General features: G+C 39.5%; 1 protein-coding gene across 2 annotated transcripts in view; it reads left to right on the top strand.

Moving 5' to 3' along the window:
* Nucleotides 1–5,507: 5,507 nt before the first annotated feature.
* PIK3R1 (phosphoinositide-3-kinase regulatory subunit 1) overlaps nt 5,508–27,316 on the top strand; it is a 60,439-nt gene continuing 38,630 nt past the window's right edge. Inside the window, exons 1-2 of one of the 2 annotated variants that reach the window (XM_059837022.1) lie at nt 5,508–5,687; nt 10,261–11,011. In XM_059837022.1, coding sequence (XP_059693005.1) covers nt 10,678–11,011 — 334 coding nt within the window. In that variant the 5' untranslated portion in view covers nt 5,508–5,687; nt 10,261–10,677. Of the gene's footprint in view, nt 5,688–9,905; nt 9,972–10,260; nt 11,012–27,316 lie in introns of those variants that run through there. The other variant, XM_059837023.1, reaches the window with a different exon arrangement.

Raw genomic sequence — 27,316 nt, 5'->3', positions numbered from 1 at the left:
TCAGATGGCAGGCACAAATAATGATCAGTTATACGTGCATATGTGTTGGTTGGTATGCAAGTGCACTGTGGAGACCCATGATGAATCATCCCGTCCTATAGCTGAAAGGCGGGACTGAAAACCTTCTGTTTGCTGTTCCTTTGGAAGAGGTGTAGGTAGGAATAATAAAGGCAATTTGCTGCCATGCATTTTCCCACAAAAAAGTGAAAGGCAAATGTTCACAGGCTTCTCAACTAACTGAGATTTAAGGAAGCCTGACTTTCTAAGGTGCAGCTTACAGCTCCTGCATTATCATTTTGAGCTTGCACAAATGACAGTTGTCATGTTGTGTGATAATATTTGCAATAAAAAGCTTGAAATTCTGGGGCTGCACCTTTCATTAGCAGAAGAATGCATTGATACATCTAATTAATCACATTGGAAATTTCTCTCATATTTTAAAAGCAAGATACCTCTGACCCACCAGTTTAAACACCAAGAAATTATTTATTTATTGCTGCAACAAAACAACCAACCAAACCAATCAGCCAAACAACCCCCAAAACAAACAAACAAACAAACAAACAAACAAACAAAACCCCAACCAACCAAACAAAAAACCCTCCTCCTTTCCTAATCTAGGAAGCAAGCAACCTACTAAATACACTTTTCTTTTGGCCCTGAATTCCTACTAGCTTCACAGGATGACCCTTTATTTTGTATTTGCTTCCTAGTACTGTAATTGCTGGATATGTCACTTTAGATGCATTTTATGTAGGAGCAACAGCACATGTTCCTGCCTGGCAGAATCTGGATTATTCATGCACATATTGCAGTGGGTTTCACAGGCTCTACAAAAAACACATCTAAATTGGCAAGCTTTCTGACGTGTGGTCTTGCATCTTATCCACTTTGAAAGAGAAGGGAGTGTACCACCCATCAAATATCCATACTGAGATGTTCTGTGATAAGCGACTCCTCTGAATAATTGATTTACGGATCCAGGATATCTCAGAAAATTGTAACAATATGTGACACCTTCCACCTTGATGTTATTGAAGAAATGACACAACTCTTACTCTGTAAAAACTGATACAAAATGACTAAATGGTCTCAGCTTAAGCTGATCATCTTTTTCTGAGCTTATTTCTGCAGAATTAAAATTTCCCAGTGACCAGTGTCAATACTGAAAACTACAAACAGCATCTTTAGGAAAACAGTTTCAATAGAAAATGCAGCTGCAAATGACCCTGGATATTTAGGAACATTATTACACATGGAGATCTTATTATTCCTAGCAGTCTTACTCAGACAGAGCTGAAATGTCAGTATAGATGTCAGTGCAAAAATGACACAGTGCCTGAGAAAACTCCTAAAATTTCTGTTCACTCTGCATCACTTCTCTACACTGAAGACATGAGTTTTACATGGCTGTCAAACCTGACTTTTCTATCATTTAGCATACAAGCACTGAAAAAGCAGAGGAGGAATTACTCATAGATTTCATAAAAAGCAGAATCTCTGTTTATGTAATTTTATATGGTTGAAAGATAAACACAGATGTTGCATTTGCAGATATTATATTTTTAACATTATTTTATCAATTATGCTGTGCTTCAGACATGGAAAATCATGGTATATTTATATTTCCTAATCCTTACATGTTTTAAAAAGTTTCTTGACAAAATGCATATTTTCATACATTTAGCCAAAATTATGAGACTAAAGAAAAAAATTAAATAAAAAGTCACCTTTCAGATAACTGAAAGTAGTTTGGGGGTTTTTTTAAGCAAAATATTTTGAAGACTTTTCATGAATACAAAGTATTTCCTAGATGTGATTAGCACACAAAAATCTTATTTTCCACTACTTTTGTGTTCTAAAAATGTGATCTAAAGCAGACTGGAGAAACTCCTTGCTAAAAGATCAGATTGCAGAAGCAAGGCCCTATTTTTTTAACAATTGCAGTCATCTGTCTTTCAGATATTGGGTGGCAGTAGGAGGAGCAAATTTTTGGCCACTTCTATTCTCATGGGAAAATTCATTTAAGAGACAGTGTAATTTCTCAGGGTTTGTGCCTGCTTCTGATAATTTGTATATATGTCCACTTCGAGAATCACAGAAGGCCTCCAGTGGCCGCCTTTCTTTGGCTGAGTCAGGACAACCAGTACCTCAGCTAGGCAGATACTTGACTACCTTCCTAGAAAACATTTAATGATGGAGATTCCATTGCCTCTTCAGGTGCATTGTATCTTGAAGAGTGGAAAACAGCCTTAGATGTCAACCATGACATGAATATAAAGCGGAAATATCTAAGGCAGATTTGTCTGATTAGCTGAGATAACAAAATTTATTGCTGATGTCAGAGTTTTGGCCAGAGAGAAACCATTCTATCCTTCCCACAGAACAGAAATAAATTCAAACCAAATCACGTTGTGATGCCCAGCATGATTAGCATGCTGCTAATCAGCTTCCTTCCAGCTTTAAAATGAAAGTTGTCAGGCTTACTTCAATGATTCGTAACGAGATAGCAAGTTTTGCTTCTTTATTTCCTGAATTTCTCTGTCTTATTTTTAGCTCATTCTTTTCCCTTACATGCTAGAAAGCTTTTAAGCAGAGAAGGAACTTGCTTTTCATGGTACTGTTTTGACTTCTGAAACACACTTAAAGCTACATTTCTGAAGAGCAATGTTTCCTTGTCCTGGCTATGACAGGAAAACATCACCTTTCACAGTCTTTGATGCTTGTCCTTCTTGTGATCTATTGTACTTATTTTGCATTTAATTCATGTCTACAATAACTATGGATAGTTTTTCCTGTTGTTTCTGTGACTCCCATTCCTTTGGGAATTTTATATGAGTCATTTAGCAATGTGTGCTAGTAGAACAGTATAACCACACTGTATGAAATAATTTTCATCTTTGGGAGTAAAATGGTGGGAGTAAAATGCATGTATGCATTGATTCTCCTCCTTCCCTGAAATCAGCTGCCTGAAAACCCCACTGATGCAGGATGGTATGATAATATGTAATAAATCACAGGACCCTATTCTGAACTTAGTATATGGCAAGTGCCATTAGCATTTATCACACCTAAGGTATATTCCAATAAAACTCCTCTGCATAGTCTCTTCCACCTTTGTCTATCTGTCCCAGGAGGCCAGATTCGGCACTGGTAAAATCATAGAATTATTTAGATTAGAAAAGATTTTTAGGATCTGAGTCCAACCGTGAACTTAACACTGTCCATTAATCTAGGCATCTTACTTCACAAATGGATTTGCCTTGACATCCTATAAGAAACAGAAGGAAACCTTACTGCTTAAAATGTGTCAGTAAAGAAAAAAAATTGAGTTTGTTAGTTGAAGTGGAAGAGATCGTATACTCTGGAAACTCTGCTTTTCCCACAAATCCTCGGATAAGAACATTTTTTTCCTCTCAGTTTCCATACTTTAAAATTTCCTTTGTAAGATCTCACTGAACTTTTTTCCTAGAGGAAAGGGAGCTTCCATGTAGATCCTCTCCAGTGCTGCATGACTTTTATCACAGAAAGCTTACACAGGCATAAGATGCAAAGGCTCATATCATCCAGCTGCTACTAGTACTGAAAAAAAGAACCTGCTCACTTTTTTATTGCCTTCTCCTAAGCAGCTTCTAGCAGAAATGCTCAAAAGGTCTCCTGACATGAGACTACAGTTGTTTTAGCAAAAACATGTGTGTATAGCTTGTACCTTGATGATCTTGCCCTCTTACCCATATTTTACCCTTCTGTCTTCTGCTTTTCGCTGACTGTTGCCTTGAAAATCCCTCCTGTTTACATGCTGCCTCAATAATATCCTTCTCAACAAACTTAGAACTAATCAAACACACATACATCCATTAAAGCCCACTGTAAACTTTATGGAGTCCGTAAGACCCTCTGAAAAGTACCTGATAGAAGAAGGGACACGGTTTTCAATTTGTGCATTCTCATTTCTGTCTCCTGTCTCCTGTTGCTTTGCAACATTCCTAGGCAAACCTTGTTGTGCAACTTTCACCTACCAAGATTAAACATAGGAAATTATTCCTGGAAACACTGGGATACTGCTGGGATCCATGCGGAAAGAGGTGTGAAAGAGCTGGAGTGACCTTGAGACTTAAGTCATAACAGACATAACAACAAAGCCAGCAAGGGAAGCATCAAAGTCACGTGCTGCAATTGCCTACTTTTTCTCTTTTGGGTCCTTTACTTTCTTTGATTGACAGAGAAAGTTAGATGCTCAAAGTGAAATCAAAAGTCAAGTTCAGGGGAGAAAACTTGTCAAAAAAGCAGAGACCCACACACCCTGGAGGGGCAGAGAGGAAGAAAGGAGGTGGTCCTGGAACTTCCAGGAAAGACTTTTCCCTCCACTGAGGGACACCATGCCAGCAGGGAAGGAGCACAGACATCGAGTGTAGCCCTGCATTTCACCTATGGGACAAGTCTAGTCTCACCAGCTGGGAAATACTACTTGAGAGACCTTTAGTTCCCCTAAATACCCATTGTTAGACCAGGGCCCAGGACTGGCATTCCACCCAGCCAGTCTGACTAATCCCCTCCAAAATCCATGCTGGTTTTGCCTTCAGCAATACCAAATGCCAGAGACAGCAGTCTGGACAGAAGAAATGAAACATTTTTTCTTAATTCTGCTTCTGCCTACATTTTCAATCCCACGAACCCACCTCCCCCTCCATCAACCCCCCCCAAAAAACCCTGTATGAACTGACAATTTCCTCAAAATTTTTACTATTTACTATTTAAATTATAGCAATGTTTTTACCTGTGTACAAACAACAGTTTCTACTCCAAAGGAAGTATCAATTTAAAAAGCAATTCTGTGTCTTTAGGTTGCCAGGTAGACTACTGAAGGCATTTTTACCATCTTCCAGGGTCTGGATCCTGGACTTTCAAGTATACAGCCTTGCAGGGCTCTTTCACAACCGCGTGGGGTCAAATCCAGACCGCCACCAAGGGCGGGAGCCCCTGACAGTCTATCGAGGGAGGACAGCTGGCTGTACTGCACGGCCCTGCTCCGCACACAGCCGGGCATCCACGCCCCACGGTGGCTGGCTTTGTTCTGGACTTCACCAACTTCACATTTCACCAGCGTGACACACTGCCTTAATACGGGGCGGGGGGCGAGAAGGAAAAGAGAGCAGGAAAATCCCCAACGAGGAACTAGGTAGAAGCACGTGCTCCTCTCACTGCCGCCTGCCGGCCTGGACTGGCGTTCCCGGGCTGAGGCGGCGCCCGAGGCCTGCAGGCATATCTGAGCGCCGGGCCCGAAGGTCGCTGACGGCGGCCCAAAGGCCCCTGGCCACGGCGGGGGGGCTGCGGGAAACCGGGCGGCGCGCGAGCCCCGGACCGAGCTGTGCCGAGGCCCCGGCGGAGAGCGGGGCGGGCGGTGCCGCCGTCAGTCAGTGGCTGCGGAAGGCGGTGCCTGAGCGGGTTGGCGAAGGCGCCGGGGGCGGGGCGGGGGCAGAGCCGGCGGCGGGCACGGCACCGCCGAGGCACTGAGGCGGCGAGCGCGGCTGGGAGCGCGGTGGGACGGGCGCACGACGGAGAGTGGGGCGTCGCGGCTGTAGCTGCTGTCCGGCGGTGGGAGGGAGGTGGTGACGACCCCGCCGCCCTCGCCCCCTCGCCCCCTCGCCGCTCCTGCTGCAGCTGCTGCTACCGCTGCTGCCGCTGAGGTAAAGGGAGTCTGCTGCAGCTGGTGCTGCCCCTCCGGCGGCCGCCGGGGCACGGGAGCGGGGCGGGAGGGGGCGGCGCGGGGCCGTGCGGCCGCCCGGAGCCGGGGCACCGGCCGCCCCTGGGGGGTGACAGTTCGAGCGGCAGCGCCGCCCCGCGCAACTTTTTCCCCCGTGCCAGGCCGGCCGTCCGCTGCGGCCGAGGCCGAGCCCCGAGGATGGTGCAGCCTGTCCCCTCGCGGCCGGGGACGGCTCGGCCCGGCGCTTCCTGGACGGTCAGGGCGAGCGGCGCGCCGCGGCCACCGCGGGGCTGCCCGGGAGCCCTGGCTCCGGATGGCATGGAGAGCCGGGCTGGTGCCCGCGCCGGGATACAGCCCCCCGGGTGGCGGAAGGGGTGTCCATGGGGAGAGCCGGGCTGGTGCCTGCTCCGGGATACAGCCCCCCGGGTGGCGGAAGGGGTGTCCGTGGGGAGCGCTGGGGCGGGAGCGATCAGCGCGGCGTCCTCCGCGCCCGGGGCTCCGCCATCGTCCCCGCGCCGCAGTGGAGCGCCGGCTCGGTGCAGCCCTGCCCCGGCGGTGGAGGGGCTGCAGCCCCCTGAGCACCGGCCCCCGGACAGCGGCTGCTCTGCGGCGGGAACTGCATGTCGGCGCGGGGCTCCGGAGTGGTTAAGCTGCCGGCCTCTTCAATGGGACGGAAGTTCAGACTGTACTGCTTTCCTAAGTTTTTTAATTATCACTTCCCTTCATCCATAGTTTGCAGCCTTTATGAGGGCTTTAAGATGTTTGAGAATTACATGTGGTGTACAGTACTTAGAGTACTTATTCAATGTGTATGTATTTGGACTCGTTCAAAGACTTGTGATAGAATGTCCACAGATTCAAAATAATTATTTCAGACTGTAAGTGGTATAAAGGTATTACTACGTGATACATCACGGACCTCACTTTCTTGCAGAAAATAGTGTTCTAATGTGGTACTTGGTCGTCTCCACTTGGAGAGTGTATTTCAGAGAAAGCTGCAGTTTGAGTCACAGGTGTGTAGACACCTAGTGGGGAGAAGACTTGGTCTCCAAGCAAATTTCCCTGCTTAACTCTCAATTCTCATTATTTCAGTGTCCCCCTGAGTATGTTAGTCAGCTCTTCTATCTACCAAGCTTATCCGGCAGTGTAAGGGAGCTTGTGTTAGGCACTATTTCTCTAGGGATTTTTGGAATTATTTTTAAGGAGATTGCAGTGCAAGGAAATATGGTTATTAAATTAGTTAATATAAAGGTGAAGAAATTCTTTGCATCTTGTACTAGGCATGCTGTACCAGTAACCAGCCCACCCCTCTGGTATCAACTGTGCATGTATATGCAGTGTAGAAGTTTTTGTTCTCCAGCACCAAATGCATGATAGCTTGTGTGGGAGGAAACCCTTGGGTACCAGTGAAGTGGGAGCCAGATGTCATATTTAACAGGGGAAGAAGGGGAGGGTGAAAGGGAAGATTTCATGTCCCCTTCATTTTCCACCTAAATTTGGTGGAATGTCTCGAGTTTTTCTGTTGAATTTTAAATTTTATCCCTACTGAAATGCTCAATGTAAACCATTCTGCTGAGAGACTGGAATTCTGCCTGAACTCAGGAATCTTTTAGTGGCATCATGCTCTTAGACAGTAAATAAAAAACAAATGTACGTTGATTCTCTTACAATACTTCTTCCACCTTTTCCATTTGACCAGCCAAATGGAAATCCAGTAATAAAATAATCTCAAATATAGGAGTATTTCTTCCCTGAAGTGTTTGGTTTGTTTGTTTTAATCTATTTAACATGGTGTCCAAGCTATGTATTTTAGGACCAGTCAGCTTAAGTCAGTTTGAATCAAAATGCCTGAATGTAGAGACTGTGTAATTTCAGTTGGAGTAAAGGGAACTTTTTTTTAATGCAGGATCTTAGCCAAGCACTCTAAGAGGGCATTTTGCATACACTGTGGTGTTACTGAGCAGGTGTGGAAAACTGGTGTTTGTCCCTGTGTTAGATCTAATGCAAGGCTCTTGAACTCTGAGTCTTTAGTTCATCCCTGAACCTGAGACATAGTAACAATAGAAAAAGGCATAAATCCAAGGAGTTCAGAATGGCTGACTCACAGGAGTGTCTCCAGGTACGTGAACCATGGATCAGGAGGGCAGATCCTGGGTACTCTGTACTGAGGGTGGTGCTGATAAGTGAGTATGAACAGGTACTGCAGCTCTGAGCCCCAGGGAAACTGGATCTAAGGAAACTTTGCTACCATAACTTCATTGAGTTTTTCTAACGGTTTGAGTTTTTAAAATATGCTTTAAAATTGTCCTAAGAAATTCTACTACAACATTTCCAGTTCTGTGTTTTCAAGAGATGAATAAGAGACAGAAGTACTCATTTTAAATATATGGCCATAAAGTTGCTATCATACGTTTGATAATAAAAGATCAGAGGAGTAGGTCAAGTCAGTTGAATTATGCAGTGTTTAGAAGACTTCGTTGGCTGCCAAAATGCCCACAGGCAGTAGGAGTTAAATAAGTAGTTGTAGCAGAGCTCTTGTTGAACCTTCCTTAAAAAGAAAATAAATATTTCAGAGTATTTAAAGTAGTCAGAGTGGTAATTTTCTAGCAGACTTTGCTGTGTGCATAGTTGGTTTTGATTGGAAACATTTGTATTAATCACAACACTTGGATCAAAACTGTCCAAGTGCATTTTTTTTTCTCTTGCTATGTGAAACAGGAGAAATCCGTGCTTTTGTAAAGGCTTCTCTGCTATTTAGTAGATACACTGGTACTTGTACTTTTTCCACAGGTTTTGTTGGTAGACTTTTCTCTGGTAGAAGAGGCAAAATTAAATATAAGTGAAACTATTCATGCTAATTACAAAGTCTGTGATATTTGGTAGCATCAGTCAGGTAGGCAACATAGTTTGGTTTTTCAGAAGTGGCTGCAGAAATATCTAATTAAAACTTTGGTGGGAGCTGGGTGCTTAATACATATGGATAGATTTGCAAGTTGTTAAAATAAATACTTATGTGCAAGCTTTTTGAAATAGGAAGTCTAATTCAGGCTCACATAATTCTTTCCTGCAACAAAAACTGGTTGCAAGGGATGATAAGGAAGTTCTTCAAGAACTTAACAAGATTTTCTTCTGTGTTCTGTCACAAGAGATGTTGTGCAACATGCTGCAGGGACCTGATGGGCTGAAGAGGAGCCACATACAAATTAGGGATCAGGTTCATTCGCTGGCACAGAAAGCCCACATGCATTCTTTTAAACACTTAGCTTGTCAGTCACATTTCAAAGGACTTGATGACCGAGGCATTAGAAAAAATGGTGTGGAAAAGAGCTGTCAGACGTTCCCTGTTCCAGCCCTGCCTACTGATGTCTCTTTACAGTGTAAAAAGGGAGTGTTTCACAAAAAAAAAGGGGCTCTCTATACATTGAATACATAGTATATAGTCAATATTTACCTGCTGGTGTTACACAGCTCTCTCAGGTCTTTTATTCATATGAAGTTTAGGACTTTCAGTGCAGCTTTGTGTAGTTAGTACTTTTTGGTTTCCAGTATAGCATTTCAAATTATGATTTGGCCTGTCTTTTGAAGTAGATGAAAATTAGTAACAGTTGAAATAATATTTAGAAAGCTTTCAGTGTTCTATATGTCTTCAAGCAACTGTTCTCTAAATAGATTTGGGTTTTAGTCATATTTTTTCTTTTACTTTATGGTTGGGCAACCTTGAGCTAAAAGTTCAGGCCTGTGTTCTCTTGCCTTTAATGTAATTTAAGCATGCACCCTGATACTTCACTCCTGCTAGGACTGCTTAGGTGGTCTGGGTGTGCCTGTTTCAGTTGCTGATTGTTTTTCTAGTATTATACCATAAACACATTAAAAAACATCTGGAAGATGGGGGAGTGGTAAAGGCCCTCTTAAAAAAAAAATGGGGGGAAATATGGTAGTCATGAAGTAAAAGGTTTTTTGAATCTTTGGGTCTTCTACAGATTATGAGAAGACACGTTCCTCCAAAAAATTTTTGAAATATAGGCTTTAGGATGGGGATTGTTGCCCATCCTCACCCTTGTCATAAACAGGAGGAGACTGGATACCTCAGTGGTCTATGCTAATTACAGTAAGCTCCTCCTCTGTCTTGCCACACCTTTTGTGGAGAAGGGGTGTGGCTGTCTGGCTTCAGGGAGATAATATATAAAATCTTGCTGCCAGGTTAGATACTGCACTGGAGGAATAGCTCCAGGGCTTAGCCCTCTCACCCTGAGACTTTTCAGTAGCCGTAAGTCACAGAGAAGGAAGCATGCCTCATACTGCAGGGGTACAAATTTGGTTCAAGTAATTTGACATATGTCCTTTATAAAAATGCAGACATTAGCTGGAGATATTTTTTGTGCTCTTGCTTGATTTTATTGTATAAAATCAAGCAAGAGCACAAAAGCACAAGTATTCTTGTGTGGGACACAGTCTTTGCTAGGGTTGCAGAAAGCTTCAGTCAGAGATAGAATACCAAGTTCACAATCATCAAGCGAATGTGAAATGATTTAATCAGATTTCTCTTTTCTTTCCAGGAAACCATGTGTGCAGAGTTTGGTGGCAGAATATTTAAGGTATGTGGGCAGTCTGTGGCAAGTACATCTGAAGAAAGCATGACCAGCTAAAGAGTCGGCTGAACTTGTGTATGGAGACAAAGAAGTGCCAGGAAGCCCAGGAAAAGAACTAGTTGGAAGAATATTGCTAGACACAGAAGAATTGGAACACCTAACTTCTGCAACAGACAGTGACTAAGAATAAATACATTGGTAAAAACATCAACAGTGAAAAGGCAGACTGTGTTTTTTCATTATCTTTTGGATTTTATTATTTAAGAGACATTTTCATCATCCCATTTAATTCATCTTGAATTTCTCTGTACATAAAACTATAACTGGACAATTGCATTTTAATACTGTTTAGTAACACTTTTGAATGTTAAATCATTTGCCAAGATGAGTGCTGAGGGATATCAATACAGAGCTTTATATGACTACAAAAAGGAGCGAGAAGAAGATATTGACTTGCACTTAGGAGATATATTAACTGTGAATAAAGGTACCTTACTAGCACTTGGATTCAGTGAAGGGGAAGAAGCAAAGCCTGAGGAAATTGGTTGGTTGAATGGCTTTAATGAAACCACAGGGGAGAGGGGGGATTTCCCAGGAACCTATGTAGAGTACATCGGAAGAAAAAAAATATCTCCCCCCACTCCAAAGCCTCGTCCTCCTCGGCCTCTTCCAGTAGCACCAAGTCCTGCAAAAGCTGAATCGGAGAGTGAGCAACAAGGTCAGTATTCAGAAGGTGCATGGTTTCAGGTATTTTTATTTCACAGTCTTGTCTGAGTGTACTTTCATGTATATAGCACCTGCTGGTCAGCTTTTTAGTGTGCAGCTCATTTCAGTCAATTAAAAATTGTTTCTACATTGTAATGTTTATCTCTCACGCTGTAGTTTTGTGTGGCTTGTCTCTAGAGACCAGTGACCTACTGTGAGGTACATCTCACAGGTTGGAAAGTCTGCTTCTAAGTCTCCATTGTAAAAACTTAAGTGGAAAATAAGATGGTTAACACTTATTTTAGGTTTCTAAGAAACTGATGGAAGTATTTGCTTTTGTGATTCATCATACTATTGAGAGAGTTCTCAGTGAGTCCAATACTATGCATTCTAAATAAAACTATGTTCTTACCACAAATCTCTTGCTAGCAGCAACAGATATATTCTGGTCATGGGGAAGTGGGGGGGGGGCGGTTTCCTGGCATTAAAGGTAAAAATGAATATTTTGAAATTACCAATGAAATTATAAAAAAGAGAAATTCAGATTTATAATTTTGGGGGTATGGCATGCCGTAGAAAAAGATACAAAAAAAGGTTAAACAGAGGAAATTCCTTCATGCGTTGCTTTTTAACCTGTATTTGCAACAACTCGGAGTTTTATCAGAACTCTTCTGTTAAGAGAAGAAACAAGACTTGTCTTTTATAATTGGAAAAGCTTTGGGGTAAAAAAACCAAAAGAAACAAAAAAAACTCTTCCTCTGAGTGATTTTGTCTCTTTTACCTACTGACATTCAGATAGTTGGGTTTTACAGATTAATAAGCCAAGTACATTTTAGAATAGACCTTACAGCTTACTGGAGAAGTCTAGAGTGGCTTATATTTCTTCAACTTCTAATGCTTCATAAATTTTCTGAGTTTCTAACTGTAGGTAAGAAGAGTTATAGTATGTGGTCATGATTTTCACAGTGACACCATAGTAATGAATACTATCATCACACTTCCTACACAGAAATGTTTGCAGCATCACTTGCAAATTTGCGGTACCAGTTTATCAACTTTCATCCCTCTATGCATATTATAAGTTTATATTCAGCTGTGCTGATAACCAGCAAAGATAAGGGCAGAAATATATAAAAGTGTATGTGGCAGCTAAGTTAACCTGGCAGAAGCATTTCTAGGTTGGTGGGGACTTAATAAACAGTGAATCTGCACTGGTTTATATAGCAGTGTTCTGGAGCACTGAAGCATCTGCAGTGCCTAGATGTAAATCATTATTAGGATACAGCTGAGGGCAGATGAGGCTGTAGGGGATTTTAAGTTATACTGTCCCTATCTCTGAAGTCCTTGAACTCTTAACTGCTAGTCATTAGAGCCTCATGTTTTCTCTTTCCTTGGCATAGTTCTGAAAATGGATTATTTCCTTTTAAAAGAAAAGCTATTACATCTTTGATCATTCCTTCTATTTGATATTAATTATGCTGCTCAGGTGACTTTAGCTGTTTTCTTAATCCACCTGTGAAGATAGTTATCACCATCCTATGTAACTGCAGAAGAAACATGATTTTTTGAACAGACACCTCAATGTTGACCGGTCGTTTTGAGCAGCAGAGAATGGAAACAAAATCCCATTCTTTACACGTGCATGCTGTAGTGAAGCAACCAGTGTCCTGGCTTTGATGTTTTTTGGTTTAAAAAGTAGCACTTTGTAACTACTTTGGTTTCTGTACTCATGCTTGCTCAATGCTTCTGTTCACAGCACCATGCTGTGAGCTGGCCACAGCACTGCGCTGGGAAGTCCAGGTGTTAATCTTGCTGTTTCCAATCCTGCCCCAGGATTGTGTTTGTAACAGACATTTATGGGAGTTTCAGCTGCTGGGAGTTACTTTGGGAAATTCTGCTGCAGATTTGGGAGGGCTCTGCTTATATGTAACCTTCTATGTGAGATTGCCTTTAGACAAAGTACTATTTACATGCAGCGTGTTTATTTTTAATACCATGGGACTCTGGGAATTGGAAACAAGAAAATGTTCTGATTTAACTGAGAATCTTCATCTCAAAGCCTGCGCACATAATCCTGCTGTGTTCTAAAATGCTTAAGAACCAGCTTGCAGTCCAATCTTGTTTTCTTCTGTTCAAAAAAAAAAAAAAAAAAAAAGGAGTTCCCACAGTTGGTTTTGAATTAAAGATTTTAAGCTTCATATAAGAGGCTAGACACCTCCATAATGCCCTAAGACCAGGGATTAGACCCTTCTGAATAGAAATTTGAACTTCAGGCCTAATTACTGTTAAAATAAATTATGCTTTCCTAAAAGAAATTAGGGAAAGTAATTATAAGAATTCTCTTTACAGATCTTTTCTCTGAAGAGATCTAAGGCAGAGAATGCTTTGAATCTTAGAAACAGATTTGGAAATATACTGAAAGAGTGTTATAAAAATCAAAAGGAAGGGGAAATTTTTAATTTAGCAGAATGCTAGGAAAGCTAAGGTAAAACCAGAGGTGAGGGCAGAAATACAGTTCAGATAAAGAACAATATGTTTGACTTTCAGGCGGCTTCACTGTTTTTGTGTGTGTTATTTGGGGCAGGGAATAGCACAGTTAACATTGTCCAGCAGCCAATGTAATGGGCAGTGGGCCAAAAGATTCTTCCCAAAATGAGACTTCTCTTTACACCCTTAGAGTGTATTTCAAATAAATTAATGTGTAGTGTGAAGCTTGCCTGACCAAATGCAGTCAAGTTTACATTTTCACTACTTGATGAATTAAAAGTACTGTGGATTAAGATGACAAATTAATGGGGAACTGTAACTTCTTAACTGTAACTTCTTAAACGTACCTCATTTATTTGTAATCTATATCCTTTTTTAATTCTGTAAAGAGTCGATTCTGTATGTTCTCCTGTTGCGTATATGTTGAATAAGAGTATCAGAAACTTGTGATTTCAAAGAATATATATGCATAATCAAAGAAGTTCCTTTAATATGCCATATACATAGGTTTAGTTTTTGAAGAAAACATTTTTTAATACTTTCAATACTCTTTAATACTTAATTATTCACTCTGAATGGTTTTTCCCTTTGTCTTTATTAAGCATGATCACTTTCTCATCGATGTCCAGATTGCTTTGTATTAGATATAATTTGCAGTATTTAATCACAATGCTGCCAGTACTCACAATGGCGCATTACTCATACACAAATAATCATAGACATCTGAACACACTTTGCAGTCAATGAGGCTGGTGACATGGGCAGAGCTGCTCATCAGGACTGTGTCTCATGCAGTCAGTCTTAGAAACAGGGAGCTTCCTAAATGTTAAAAGCCAATCTGAAAACAAAACCCCCCTTGATGGTGGTATTAAGTTCCATTAAAACAGTTAACTCTTTCCCCATATTTTTATTTTATTCATCACTTATTTGAAGTTTCTTGATCTGTTGGTTAAGACAAGAATTGGCATTCCTTGGCTGAAATTTTAGGACTATTCTATTTTGCCTGTCTTCCCCTTGTTTTTGTCAATAAATACTAAATTTAGTCTAATTTTTTGGGTTGTTTTTTTCTTTTTTTTTATTGCATCAGTAATTTTATGAAAAGAAAAGAGAAACAAAAGCCCCAAGAAGTCTCTAGCACCTTCCAGTCTCAGGCCTGATGCAATGTCAGTGCTGTGGCAAGGCAGATGTAATTCCTCTCACTGTTGAGAGGCTCCAAGTGACCCAACATGCCACGGTTTTTTCCCACCAGGCAAAGGTGCCTGGCCACTGCTGGGAGGATTGAGGCACTTGCAACAGTGGAAACACAGCACAGGGTCATCTTTATTCCTCCCATTAGAGATCTGAAGTTTATGTGAAGGAGTAAAGATTTTACAAGACTGGGGTTTTTTCACTTGGAAATTTTTTTTTTTTTTTTTTTTTTTAATTTAAGCTATATTAGGCTGGTTCCTCTCACTTATCCCAGTTTTCCTCAATTCTTTGCAAATGGAAAGTACATAAGCTGTACAAAGTCCAGATACGTTTTTCAAATGTTGATTCAACTCATCTGATATGGCCATATAGATTTAGAGTTGATTCATACAGTATCATTTCCCTACCTGTTTTGTGAAGGCTGATCTTAAGCAGACTTTGCAGCATAAAGCTTTGATTGATGGACTGAAATACTTACAGATTTAACTTGGAATGCTAAATTCTCACTTTGAAATGAAGATGAGATTTCAGAAGAACAGACCAGAACTTTATATGAATAATTTGTCTGTTTTGATGTTTTGGCACTTCCTGTAACTTCCTGTATAACTTAAAAGGGTTGTTTATGTTGACACTTTGTTCTATTTCAGCTGATTTTGGTCCTAAAAATAATCTGAAGCTCTTCCTTCTTGTGGTGAAGCTATAAAACAGATTTTTTTTTTTTTAAAGTAAAAGTCCAAACTCTTTTTCAGTGTTCTCCTAGAACAGATACAGATCAGTAAGTTGCACGAAGATAATGACACATAACAATTGGAAACTCTTTCCTTTCACCAACCAGGTTGTGCAATATCTGATAGAGTTCCAAACTGAGAGAGGGCATAAAAATGTTTGTGCATGGTTTAACTGAATGTGTTGTAGGATTTGTTTCTTTAATTTTGCTATAAAGCCAGTATAGCAATCCATTTGAGAAAATTATTTAGATTGATGTATTGAGGGACATAAGAGTGAGTGAAATGTGGTGAACCTGGAGCCTCCATTGGCAAGAAAACAGTCATCTTGCCTGATTTAGTCAAATGGAAAAAGGAAATTATGGGACGAAGTGATGAGTCACTATCTCATGACAAATACAAATGGTAAATATATTTACCATTCAAGCCAGAGCCCTTGAATTCTTTCTTTTTAGAACCAGTTTGAGTATAAGCGTTTGCCCTGCTGCAGTTGTCAGAACTTCGTTGCAGTCATGAATTTTCACGTCAGCTGAGTTTGACTTGAACTGAGAAATGGGGCAAGTTCCTGCCATAAAGCCTTGCCGGCTACTTGTGATCACATTTCTAGGCAAATTTCTAGCTGCCAGATAAGTGCATGCATCTGAAAACAAGAGTCCTTGCCAACTGCTTTATCACTGATGATGGCAAAGATTTTTGCAAGCTCCACTGAAGTGAGATAGAGCATTTTTTTTCACAGCAACAATATCAGGCTTGATAATAACTAAAAAAGCCTTTGTAAGCACCACAGGAAGCACAGGGATGGGCTTTGCAAGTGCGAGTACGAACGCACGTGGTTAGAGTGCCTGGGCAAGTTCATGGTTGATGCGTGGCCCCACCTGCTGGTACAGGAGGAAGGAAGCAAGAGGGAGGAAGGACCTTTAAACCCAGTCTTCCATGTTGCGTTTTAATCCTCACCGGATAAAAATTAAAGTGAGAGAGAGAGCTTTTTAAAATAGTACTTTAATTGAAAAATAGACGTTCCTTTGAAAAATATATCACTTGGTGTACACAGAACCCCCTTTTAATCCTCAAAGGTGATCTTAGACTGAAAAGGCTTGTGTGACTGAAATGAATCTTTTTTCCCTGACTGTAACAATCTAATTAATCTAATAAAAATTTTTTAAAGGTCTTATTTTACACACTTCTGCGTTAATAAGCTGAAATAATAAGACACTCCTATTTAGATGCTGTAACAAATATTTGTCAGTTTTGTGTCATACTGAGTTTAATATGCCTTTCTGTGATTACAAAGGTGGCCATGTGTTGAATGACTTTGCTTACATTTTCTTAGCCTTCTTTTATACTGATTTAGTCTGTTAATGCCTTGTGCTGACATGAAAGCTGGGGCAGATGTAAAGCATGGCAAAGGTGAATTAGCCTGCACCTCTCATTGGAATCATCTCGGTCCTGTAGCTGTGATCCAGGAACATCTGAGAAAAACCTTCACTTGTTAGCAAATAGTTCTTACTTAGGTTTGCATACGATAACATCAGTTTGTGAATTTTAGCAATACATGGTACTAAGTGTTTGCCAAGAATGGATCATTCAGCACCCCGAGCAAATAACTGTGCCTGCTTAAATCATTGTGTGATGCCATATATACATCCAGATTTTCTTGTGTGAAAGAACACAAGTCTGTAACTGCAGCTGGCTGTGCACTGTTTCACATCTGCGTCTTACCAAAGCCACTCTCCATGATGAACATCCATGAAATCAATCTGAATTCTGAAATACAAAGGACTTCTTTATTTTCATAGCTAAGAATGACAAAGGGAATTACACAATATTAAAGACATGGTTATTTCAACTGGAGAAGGATATTAAGTCCTGTGAATACTTTTGTAAGAATCTAAATCCTTGAGAGAACTTAGAGAGAATTTCTGGCTTTAAAAAAACCCCAACCAGTAGTAACTCTGGTTAATAGTTGCTAACTTTTGTTCATGTCTTCAGCAAAATACATGTCTAAAATGCAATACTATTTTATGATTGTTTCATTAAGAGAAGGTGCATGTGTAGATTTTTTGTTAGGGTTTTGGTTTTTGTTTGTTTTCTTTTTTCCACGGTGTTGTAGAAATACCTGCATCCTTGGACATTGCCCGAAATCTTTTCATAAAGTGTTAGCAGGTGTAACCTTTTGTACTAACGTGACTGCTTTTTGTTCAATCTTTTATAAGTGCTGTGTGCTGCAGTCCACAAGAATAGCACATAAATCTTGTTCCTTATTTTCACGTTGACCCACTTTATAAAATAGTTTGTATGTAAGACAGCATTAAAAAATTATATTTAAGCCGATGGCTTTTCAGGTAACAAGATCCTCAAGGCAGATTTCCAAAAACTCACTACTGCCCTGATCCAGGGAAAGATGTGATTGCATATGGTTTCTGCACTTCAAAAATATCTTTTGAGACTATCTTCTACTTCAAAACTACTATGTAAACTATGACATGAATGATGAAAAATATCTTTAACAGTTCAATTAGCTGTCAGACAATTTTCTCGTACAATCCACTAGGTCTGTTTGTATATGCTCCTCATCATTTGCTCTGTTAGAACATTTCCCAAAGGTCAGTATCTGAGATCATTTCTTCACTGGAGGTTGTGGATGTTGAGGGCGAGAAGAAAGATCTGCCTTTGTTAGGTCTAAACAGGCCAGTTTCCATCCGTGCTGGCAAATGACTTGGTGGCATCTGTGACTGGAAGATGCTCCTGCAGAAGGGAGACATCTTGCAGGAGTGACACTTGCTTTGAGTCCATTTAGGGCTCAGCTATTGTATCTTTCCAGTAATATAGATGGGGTTGATTTTTCTCTGTGGGTTTTTTGCCTTTTTTTTTTTTTTTTAAGTGTCTGTGTTTTAGAAAAACAAAGTTAACTCTGCTTTCATTGAACATTTTGATGCTTCCCTGTAAAGCACATGCACAATTTAAGTTGCAAAAGTAGCAGCGAAAAGCCAAATTATTCCATTCAAGAATATTTAATTCAAGTGGTCTCTACCTTGCTCTTTCTCCTCTCTGGGGCTGTATTTGTTGGATGCAGCATGTTTGACCACTCCAGTTCCATAGCCTCCTGCTCACCACCTGGGAAGGAAGGAAGCGTAGCGCCACCTGAGATCTGTAGTCTGAGAGGGAATGCACCTCTGAGCTGGTTTTTGCTGGGATAGAGTTACCACGACAACCTAGCACAAGGCATAGCTGCACCAGGTTTGTATGTCTTGTTTACAGATATAACAGTGGAATTTATTTGTTGGGGTCAGGAGAGAAAACTTCAATGCTATCACTGTTTTTCCAAGATCTCTTCATCCTGCTTGCATAACATTGGTAGATAGCAGATATGCATGGTGGACTATTCTTGGCAAAGGAACTTTTGAATGGTACACTGCAAATCGATGTTTGAAAACATGTTACAGCTTCTCCAGAAGTCTCTCTCAAGGAGAAGCCTCTTAGTTTGTAAGGTTACTTTTTTATTTTCCAGTCCTCTTCCTCAGCTCTTCTTTGCTGGAGGTAGATGAAGGCACTTAAATTAGGGAATTAATGAAAGAAACCGCTAATTATGCGTCATGGTAGATAAGGCTGCACAGCTGTATGTGGTTTCATTATCTCCTTATCCAGGAACATTCCAGAAATAAGCAGTTAAGGGGAAAAATTTTCAGTCTTTTTCGTATTTGCACATGGTGTTCAACACTGTGAGCACACATGCTATATTTTCATGCAAATTTCATTGCAATTTTTCATGTGCTGCACTTGGGTGCAGGGAGCAGGAAAATATCTCTTGTGTTTTCAGCCTTACTCTTGAATTGTCTCCTTGCCAAGACACAGCTGCTTGGTACAGGTGAGGAGCAACAAAGACCATGGCAAAACCCCTCCATCATTTCCTCCTTTGCTATTAGTTGACTGGTACATGCATGAGAGACATCTGCCCTGATGTGGTCTGCAAAGAGCTGTGAGGTGCCAGGACACGATGGGGTGCAGCGAGGTGTGATCTGTTACTTGGCCTTTCAGTCTCTGCTGGTATATGGGTATTCTGTGAAGGCTTATTTTAGGTACTTTGGAGTAAAATCTGTACAGATGTTTAAGTACAATTTAGAATATATTCTTGCCAGTTCAAATCTACTCAATTGTTCTGAAGCCAGAATAGTGTAGCTAGTCAGTAGTCTAAATAAGCAATTTTCTTAATAAGAAAAATATTAAGGGGGGCTTTTTTGCTCCAGTGAAAGCCTGTTCTAGGTATAAAAATTTTTCTAGTCACCCTTGTAATCTGGCCTGGTCAAATGATAGAATTTTAAGGAACACATTCTAAATGTTTGAATTCTCTTTGCTTTATTTATAATTAATTACCTTTGGTTGAAAGATTAGTGTGCGTTGCCTGCAACTTCTATGTTTTTCTGACTACCTCTTGGATCAAATTTACTGCTTATAACTCTTAAAAGTTTCTGGTAGCCTGTGTAAACTGCAGTCCCCTACATGAAATAAGACATTTTCACAATTTTATTATTGCCAGGATTTGGATATTATATTAAACCACTGGTTGAACAACGTTTACTACAGAACAACTAGCATAAAATCTTGCTTCTTAGCAAGTTGAAAGTCTCATCTATTTTTGATATTAAAACCTTCGCTGAAAAAGCTAGTGGGATGCTGGTGCCTCCCAGAGTGATTTAGGATGCAGGACTTTGAGTTGCATGAACAGTTTATCAAAAAAGGGGAAGACAGTTACCAACTGTTATGCTTTTTCTCCAGATGTTTCCTCTAAGACAAATATGTAGGGTTTTATTATGACACAGTAAGAGCATGCCAATTAGACAAGAATGGTTGTTTTGTTTGGGGGGGGGGGGGGGGTTGTGTGGGTTTTTTTTTAAATTCTCGGTGGCTGTTTGAACTGAATAGCCAGTCAATCAAATACGGTGGTAAATTGTCTAGCATTTTGGATGGAACATGCCCATGCTTGTTAATGTGAGCTGCTCTCTTCTAAATGGAGTATTAAAATCCTTTCTTCAAAATCCTTTTTCATGCAAACTAAAAATTATTGTAAAGTACTGATGTTTTTGAAAATGCTATACATGATTTAGGGTTTTTTTTTTCTTTACTTCAAGAACTTGTTCATACAAGAAGCCATAGGTTACTATTCTACTTTCCCTTAAATTTGTGGCAAAACCCATCTTGACTTCAAAAGGAACAGGATCAGACCTATAGTGAAGATTTAGCAGCATTGGAAAAAATCCCATAGTTCTTAATCTTAGTTCTGTTTGGCAAAATTCACAGTATCTTTAGGGTTTGGAACACAAATCTTATCTCCTTTTGGAAGAGATTCCAGTATACCAGAATCATAGAATATGAATGTACATGAAATACTACACCATAAACATGGGTATAAAGAGCAGAGTCTGACTGTCCTTTCATAAATTTTGCATACAAGTAAGGGAAACTCTGTTGTGAGCATCTCTTCTGTGGTACTGGGCTAAGGTAGGGCATGTAATTTCACCCTGTTATTCCTGTTTTGAGCTCCTAACTTATACATGAATTTAAAGCCTGTTACTAATGAGTCCAAACTGCTTCCTTTAGTACATATTCTTTAACTTTTTATCCCTTTAATATCCATTAGATGGTAAGAACTGTGAATTTAGAAGTAAAATGTTTTCATTTGGGAAACTACATATATTTAATTGTATTTGGTGATGACAGTATAGAAACTACTTTCACCAGGTTATTTTCTTTCAATATATTCAGAACTCTTCACTGATACATGTTAAAAATTTGCTCTAGGGTGATAGATACTTTGACACAACTGATGTTTTCCTTAGGCCTGCCTGTTTGGGTAACTAATGTGACAGTAACAGGGGTTTCTTATAATTGAGGAAGAGATATGCTGACAGTTTTGTTTGTATACTCTGTTACTGTAACAAATTATTATATTTAGAATAAATACAGAGTTTTATCACCTTGATATATGTGTGTATAGACAGTGAGCTGTACACTACAGTAGGAGAACATTAAGGTTTCAAAACTGCATCTAAATCTTGTGTTTGTACATAAAAGTACAACTTCTTTCAGTGTATACCATCTGATGCAATTTTTTTTAGTGATATAGTTGTCCCACCCTTTCCCCTACTTATTCTTGCTTTGTTTTTTTCAAGATCTTCACTGAATTAAAATTGCTTCATTCAGGTTGATCAGCTCATGGTATTAAGCCACCCGTTCTTCACAGCCTTCAGCCTTCTCTCTGGAAACAGGTTTTTTCATCGATACTTGTGCTCTTTCCAATGACATGACTAATTAGTGTTTCATAGAACTTCATAATGACAAGTACTAAGTCATTGTTAGGACACTGTTGTGAGCAAAGGTGCTATCATGGTTCCTGTAAGGAATAAGGTAAACAAACCAAACAATTAAAAACAAACAAACAAACTTTCTGCTTCAAAATAGTGTAAGGTTAATCTCTTCATCATAGGAGGGCCACTTCAAAAAGGTGAACCTGGGGAGTAACTCTTAAAAACTCTTAACATATGAGAACCTTAGGAGTTACATTTCATTAAGATAAATAAAACCAGGAACCAGAAATGGATTAGGTTTGACTCTGTAAATCTTTATTTGTCCCAGGGAGTGAGTACCATATTCTCACTCCATGTCTGGCTTCAGTTATTATGTACTGGATGTCCAAAACAATTCCTTGCAGAACAAATCTTCCTAGCATACCTCTTCCTGCACCAGCTGGAATCCAAATATAAGCATCAAAATCAAAATAATTACTAGAAAGTGAATGCACAGATTCTACATGTATGGTAACATAATTTAGTGTTAGCTTACTTGTTTCATGATCTTGCAAATCCAGAGTTTCAAATTCTCGGTACTTTGTTGTACATGTTAAACATGTCTCACAATAGAACTTTTCAGTGACACATGTTTTAAGCACCTCTTACTTTGAGTTTTTATGGTGCATCTCTATTAGTTTTGAGGGGTTTTTGTTGTATCATAGTTGTGATTCACAATACAGGAATTTTTGCAAATGGTGACGTTACATAGTAAATTACCATTCTTGAAACTTGAATTTTGCTCTTCTAATACTAATCAATAACTTGCTTCCTTGAAAGACACTTTTGGTCCCATCTTTATCTTGTCACTTAGTAAAATGCAACCTTGCTTAATCAAGAGGTGCAGCTGCACAATTTTATCCCAGTATGACAAAGTTCAAAGTTTTTCCTGGGTTACTCTGTTGCTAGCATCATACATTAGATTCCTGTTTCAGAAAACACTAGTTTAGAAAGTGGAAGTCAAGACATCAAGTGTGGATGACAGATGAGTAATGGGGGAGGTATGAAAAATATTCTTGACACCTGGAATGGTTATTCATTAACTTTCCAGGCACACTAGAAACATAGAAAGAAACATGTTCTGCTGTGGAGGAATCTATGCTGTCTTGCAGGAAATTTCTGCCAAATGGGAAAAATTGAAAGATATACTTACTCCATATGAAGTTTTCTGCACAAAAACCTTTTTGTTTTTAAGTTTTTAATTTTTCATATCTTTAGATGTTAATATAGAAATTGCAGGGTCATTGTGTTTGAGTGTACAAACAAGACAGAGAACTCCGGAGAGCCATGGCGTTTGATCTTTGAAAACTATGTATGAATGCATGCTCCTCTGAAAACCCCAGATTGCAAAAATCATTTGTAGTGGGCTAGAGAGGTATTTGACAGATTATGTGCAAGTACATACATGTGTGTTTCATTATTTGATTGCCTCAGGAGACTGGTGTTTAAGTTGGCAGATCTACTTACTAAAAGCAAAGCTCTTTGGCTGGCAGGAATACAGAATGCCTGAAGGAGAGAGTCCAAATGCTGAGAGCAAAAGAGAGGGAACGTGTAATGTGCAGAAAGCATGGGGAAGCTATAAAGCCAGCAGGAAAAAATAGACTTGAATATGGTTCCAATTTGTTCTGTTGGGCTCTAGTTGATAGCCATGCAGAAGTAAAAACATGAAATTCTCTTATTTCAGTATCAAGTTAATTTTCTGAAAAATAGTGTGTTTTCTATCATGCTAAGTATTATTTGGTTACCTATTTGCAGCTTGTCAGAAATCTTTAATCCATGCTTATTTTCATACTCAAATTTTAAAAAACATCACGGCTTGTTTTGGATATTTTACAGGACACTGTCAGACTGTGACATAAGTGGCCCCTATAATAGGCCATGAAACTTTGTTCTTGTCTTTATTAGCATGGCTCAAAACTACACTGTTGCCTCCCAGTGTATGTTAAATTTCTGCATTTAATTTTGTGATATGTAATTTGTAGCTATTCTGGGAAAAAAAATGAAATAAACCTGGTCTTTATGCATCCAAGTTTAGAACAAAACTATCCTGCAATGTTTTGTAATCAGCAGACAAACAAGTTGAGTATGTGTAGCTAGAGAAGTCTACACCTGTGGCCTAGCACTTTCATGATGTCTTGCTCCTCAACCTCAGACAGCACAGATTAGCATTTTGACTTGGTTCTTTGAGTTGCTCACTCCTACCTGAATGACATTATAGAGTAACCAGCCACCTTGCGCTGTCTCCTAAGACTTACTTCTCAGTTTGAGAGCAAGGTTTGAAATATGGGAAGCTGACAGGTGAAAAGCAGTACTGATGTACTGAAACAAAAAAAAGAGAAGCAGAAGGGCTGGCTCCCCTGAGAGATCAAGATCATGCTATTTGAAAAAAACCCCAACCACCAAAAAAGCAAAAATAAAAGGGAATTTCCCTTTAAATAAGGCCACAGTTTAGATGATTGCTCATACTGACACGTCTAAATTATTTTAGAGACTACTAGTGGCACATTTACCATGAAAGACTAGAATCCTTTGAGAGGTAATAGGTCCTGCAATAAATAGGTACCTGGTGGTAGCATAGCAGAGCTTAGATGAGTTAGACCAGCTGTCTGCTGCCATTTTTGAGGAGCTTTATCTTGAAAAATCCTCAGTAAAGTTCTCTGAAGTTGCCACATCTGAGCTATTTAGGAGACAAGTTTTTCCAGCTTCATGCATGCAGTTCGTGTGAACTGTGCTTAAAAACAAGGAGTCATATGCGTTTTAGAAAAATCAGGTCAGTTTAAAATTAGTGTATTCCTCTTTTTTCTGTTCTCAGCAGGGAACTGGTTCTTTTGGAATGATTTTCCTTCTGGGAGTGAAATACCCTTTTTCCTTCTGGCATAGCCAATATTCAAATAGATAGATAGATAGATAAATAAATTTGAAAAGGCAAACAAAATGAGGAAAAGGTGTTCACTTCTGTTAGGGCCAAAAAAGGTAACTGGGTCTTTCTTCTGGCAAAATGACCAAGGGATTCCTCTGGAACACAATAACAAAAAGACCATAAATGTAAGACTTCCTTCTCTCTCTCTCTCTCTCTCTCTTTTTCTCTCTTTCTCTTTCTCTCTTTCCCCCAGCCCTCACACCACCCCACACCCAGTAGGATAGCAGGAAAACAAGCATGATATACCTGGCATTTTGACAGAATAGTCAATTCTCAGTCCTTGCTGGCCAATGTGGAAGAACACTTACTCCAGTCAGCCAGCAGCTTTTCAGCCTCTCAATCCCCCACCCATTTCTTAGTGAGTCATAGCTAGAAGGCCTTTTCACATGTTTGATCACATCTTGCTCAAGTCGGGAATGTATTTTCACTCCTTTATTGCATCCTATAAGAAACATTCCAAGTCAATTGAGTTATTGTTGCTTTAAGCTCTGTACATATGTGGAAATGGAGATAAATATATAGATAGATAGTGCCACTACATTTTCAGATATGGATGGGTTAGAAGACCAGCTAACTTTCTTGGCAGGAGCAGGATGGTGAAAAAATAATTTGGATGTTTTATGTGTGTGACCTCTAGAAGAGCTGTACACAAGCAGTACTTAAATATTCAAGACATTATTTTTTCTTGTCATTCTCATGTACACACTTAGTAGTCCTCTAAGTTCAGAGACAGCATTGATCCTGTTACCCATGAATTTTCTACAAGCAAGTTGGAGAATGTCTACAGCACATTCCACTGTGCTGGAGTAGGTCAGTGTAGGGCATCTGCTGAGTAGCTGAAGTAAGGAATGGAAGCAGTGGATCAGAATGCTTCTTGATCATCTCTTGGGTCTTTGTAGAGGATGTAAAAAGAGCTTCTGCTTCCTCATTTATTCCATGAAAGAGCTGCTTTTATTTGATTCACCGGAGCTAAAGATCATAAGGAACATGTTGTCAGCTCTTAATCAGGTTTTTTTTCTAGTTTTGCCCTTCTGTAGCTTACACCTTCCAAGATCGCTTACAAAATATTTCTTCAAGTTATTTCATCCTATTCTGCTCAGTCTCAGTCTTCTACAATACACCACTGGTTTTCAAGAGAGAGATGTTTTTCTTTGTTTTAGACCACAAAACACTTTAACACTGTGAGGTTAGAAAAGGATTTCTTGGGTTTGAAGTGTTTGGGTTTTCTTAGAGAGGCTTTGTCTCAAGTTTTTGGTCTGTTTGCAAATGAATGCTCCCACTGCAGACTGAAATCCTGTTCCATACCTTCTTACCCTGACTTCAGTTAATCTTTCACTTGCACATGGTGATGTAAAACCAGCCAGTTTTTTGTCAATTTTCTTAAATACTTCCTATAAACCTTCCTATAGGTTTTACACTATTTGAATTTCATAACACAGTGTGATGGTCAGTACACAAATGAAGGTGTTATGATAGTTAGAGTTAGTTGACCAGTTGGAACTCTGACAGCTTTGTAAAGGTTCATGAAATTCATTCGTCTCCCTAAGTTCTAAGGTCTGAATTAAAGCTACGTCAGCAGAGAAGTGTAAACAAACATTATTTATGAAAGAGAGATCTTAGGTTCATGCATTAAGTACATGTACTTGATATTGTATGACATCTTTTTTGTTTAGGATCTTATAGTGTGAAATATATTGGAATAGGAAAATAACACTGATATTGCTATGTAGAGAAATCTCCACAGGAGTATGATATGGGTCAAAAAAATTTATTACATATAGACTTGGAGTTGTGTTCTTCATCTGAGGGTGAAGAGGATGGTGGGATTTCCTCTCTGTAGATTCAGTCCAGGATTTTCCTAATAATATTGTTTCTGTATCTATGTCAGATCACCCGATGGTTTAAAGGCTGTAAGGATTAACCCAGTTTTACTTTCTTATAAGACTGCCTTTCAGCATTGCTGTATTCTGTTGCTACAGTTACGGCTCTAAGATTTTCATTTTTTCTTTTTCTTTTTTTTTTTTTTTTAGAGGAGGAAACATGTTTGATTTGATTTAAAACACATTCAATTTTTGAATAAAATTCCTGGTGCTGGAGAGCTGTTTCAATTGTTTGCATTTTTTTTCTGGTTGACTGCTGTACACTAATTATTTTTAACTTTCTGTGTACTTACAAATGTTTCCCATAATTCCCAAAAGATGAAGGAGCAGTGTTGACTTTTATCTGTCAGCAGCTTCTGCCAGTTCTTTTATGTAAGTCTTCCAGATCTAAACAACTTGACTTCTCAACCATAGTAATATGCATTATCTTTTTCTTGCAGCTGTGAAGAGCCTATTCTTTTCTTCTAGATTTCTTGTCTGTGGATAGTTTGACAGGGATTTGTTGGCATTCTTCTCCCATTAGTTTCTCCACAGCAAAAAGGTAACAAAACAAAACATTCTTTCAGAGCAAAACAACATACTGCCCTGAATTTTTATGTATTATGATTATTGAATAAAAAGAAAATGCTTTAAATTCTGCTCTTCTTAAGCAGAGATACTATCACAAACCAGCATTTGCCCTGCATAAGAAACTTTATGTTACTGGAAAAAAGGACACAGCAATAAGAAATAAAGATCCTTTAGAGATAGGACAGGTCATTCTCAACAGTGCTGTGA

This window comes from Haemorhous mexicanus, chromosome Z (genome assembly GCF_027477595.1).
Source record: "Haemorhous mexicanus isolate bHaeMex1 chromosome Z, bHaeMex1.pri, whole genome shotgun sequence".
Lineage (NCBI taxonomy): Eukaryota > Metazoa > Chordata > Aves > Passeriformes > Fringillidae > Haemorhous > Haemorhous mexicanus.
The sequence above is the reverse complement of the archived record's forward strand: the minus strand, read 5'-3'. Positions and strand labels throughout refer to the sequence as shown.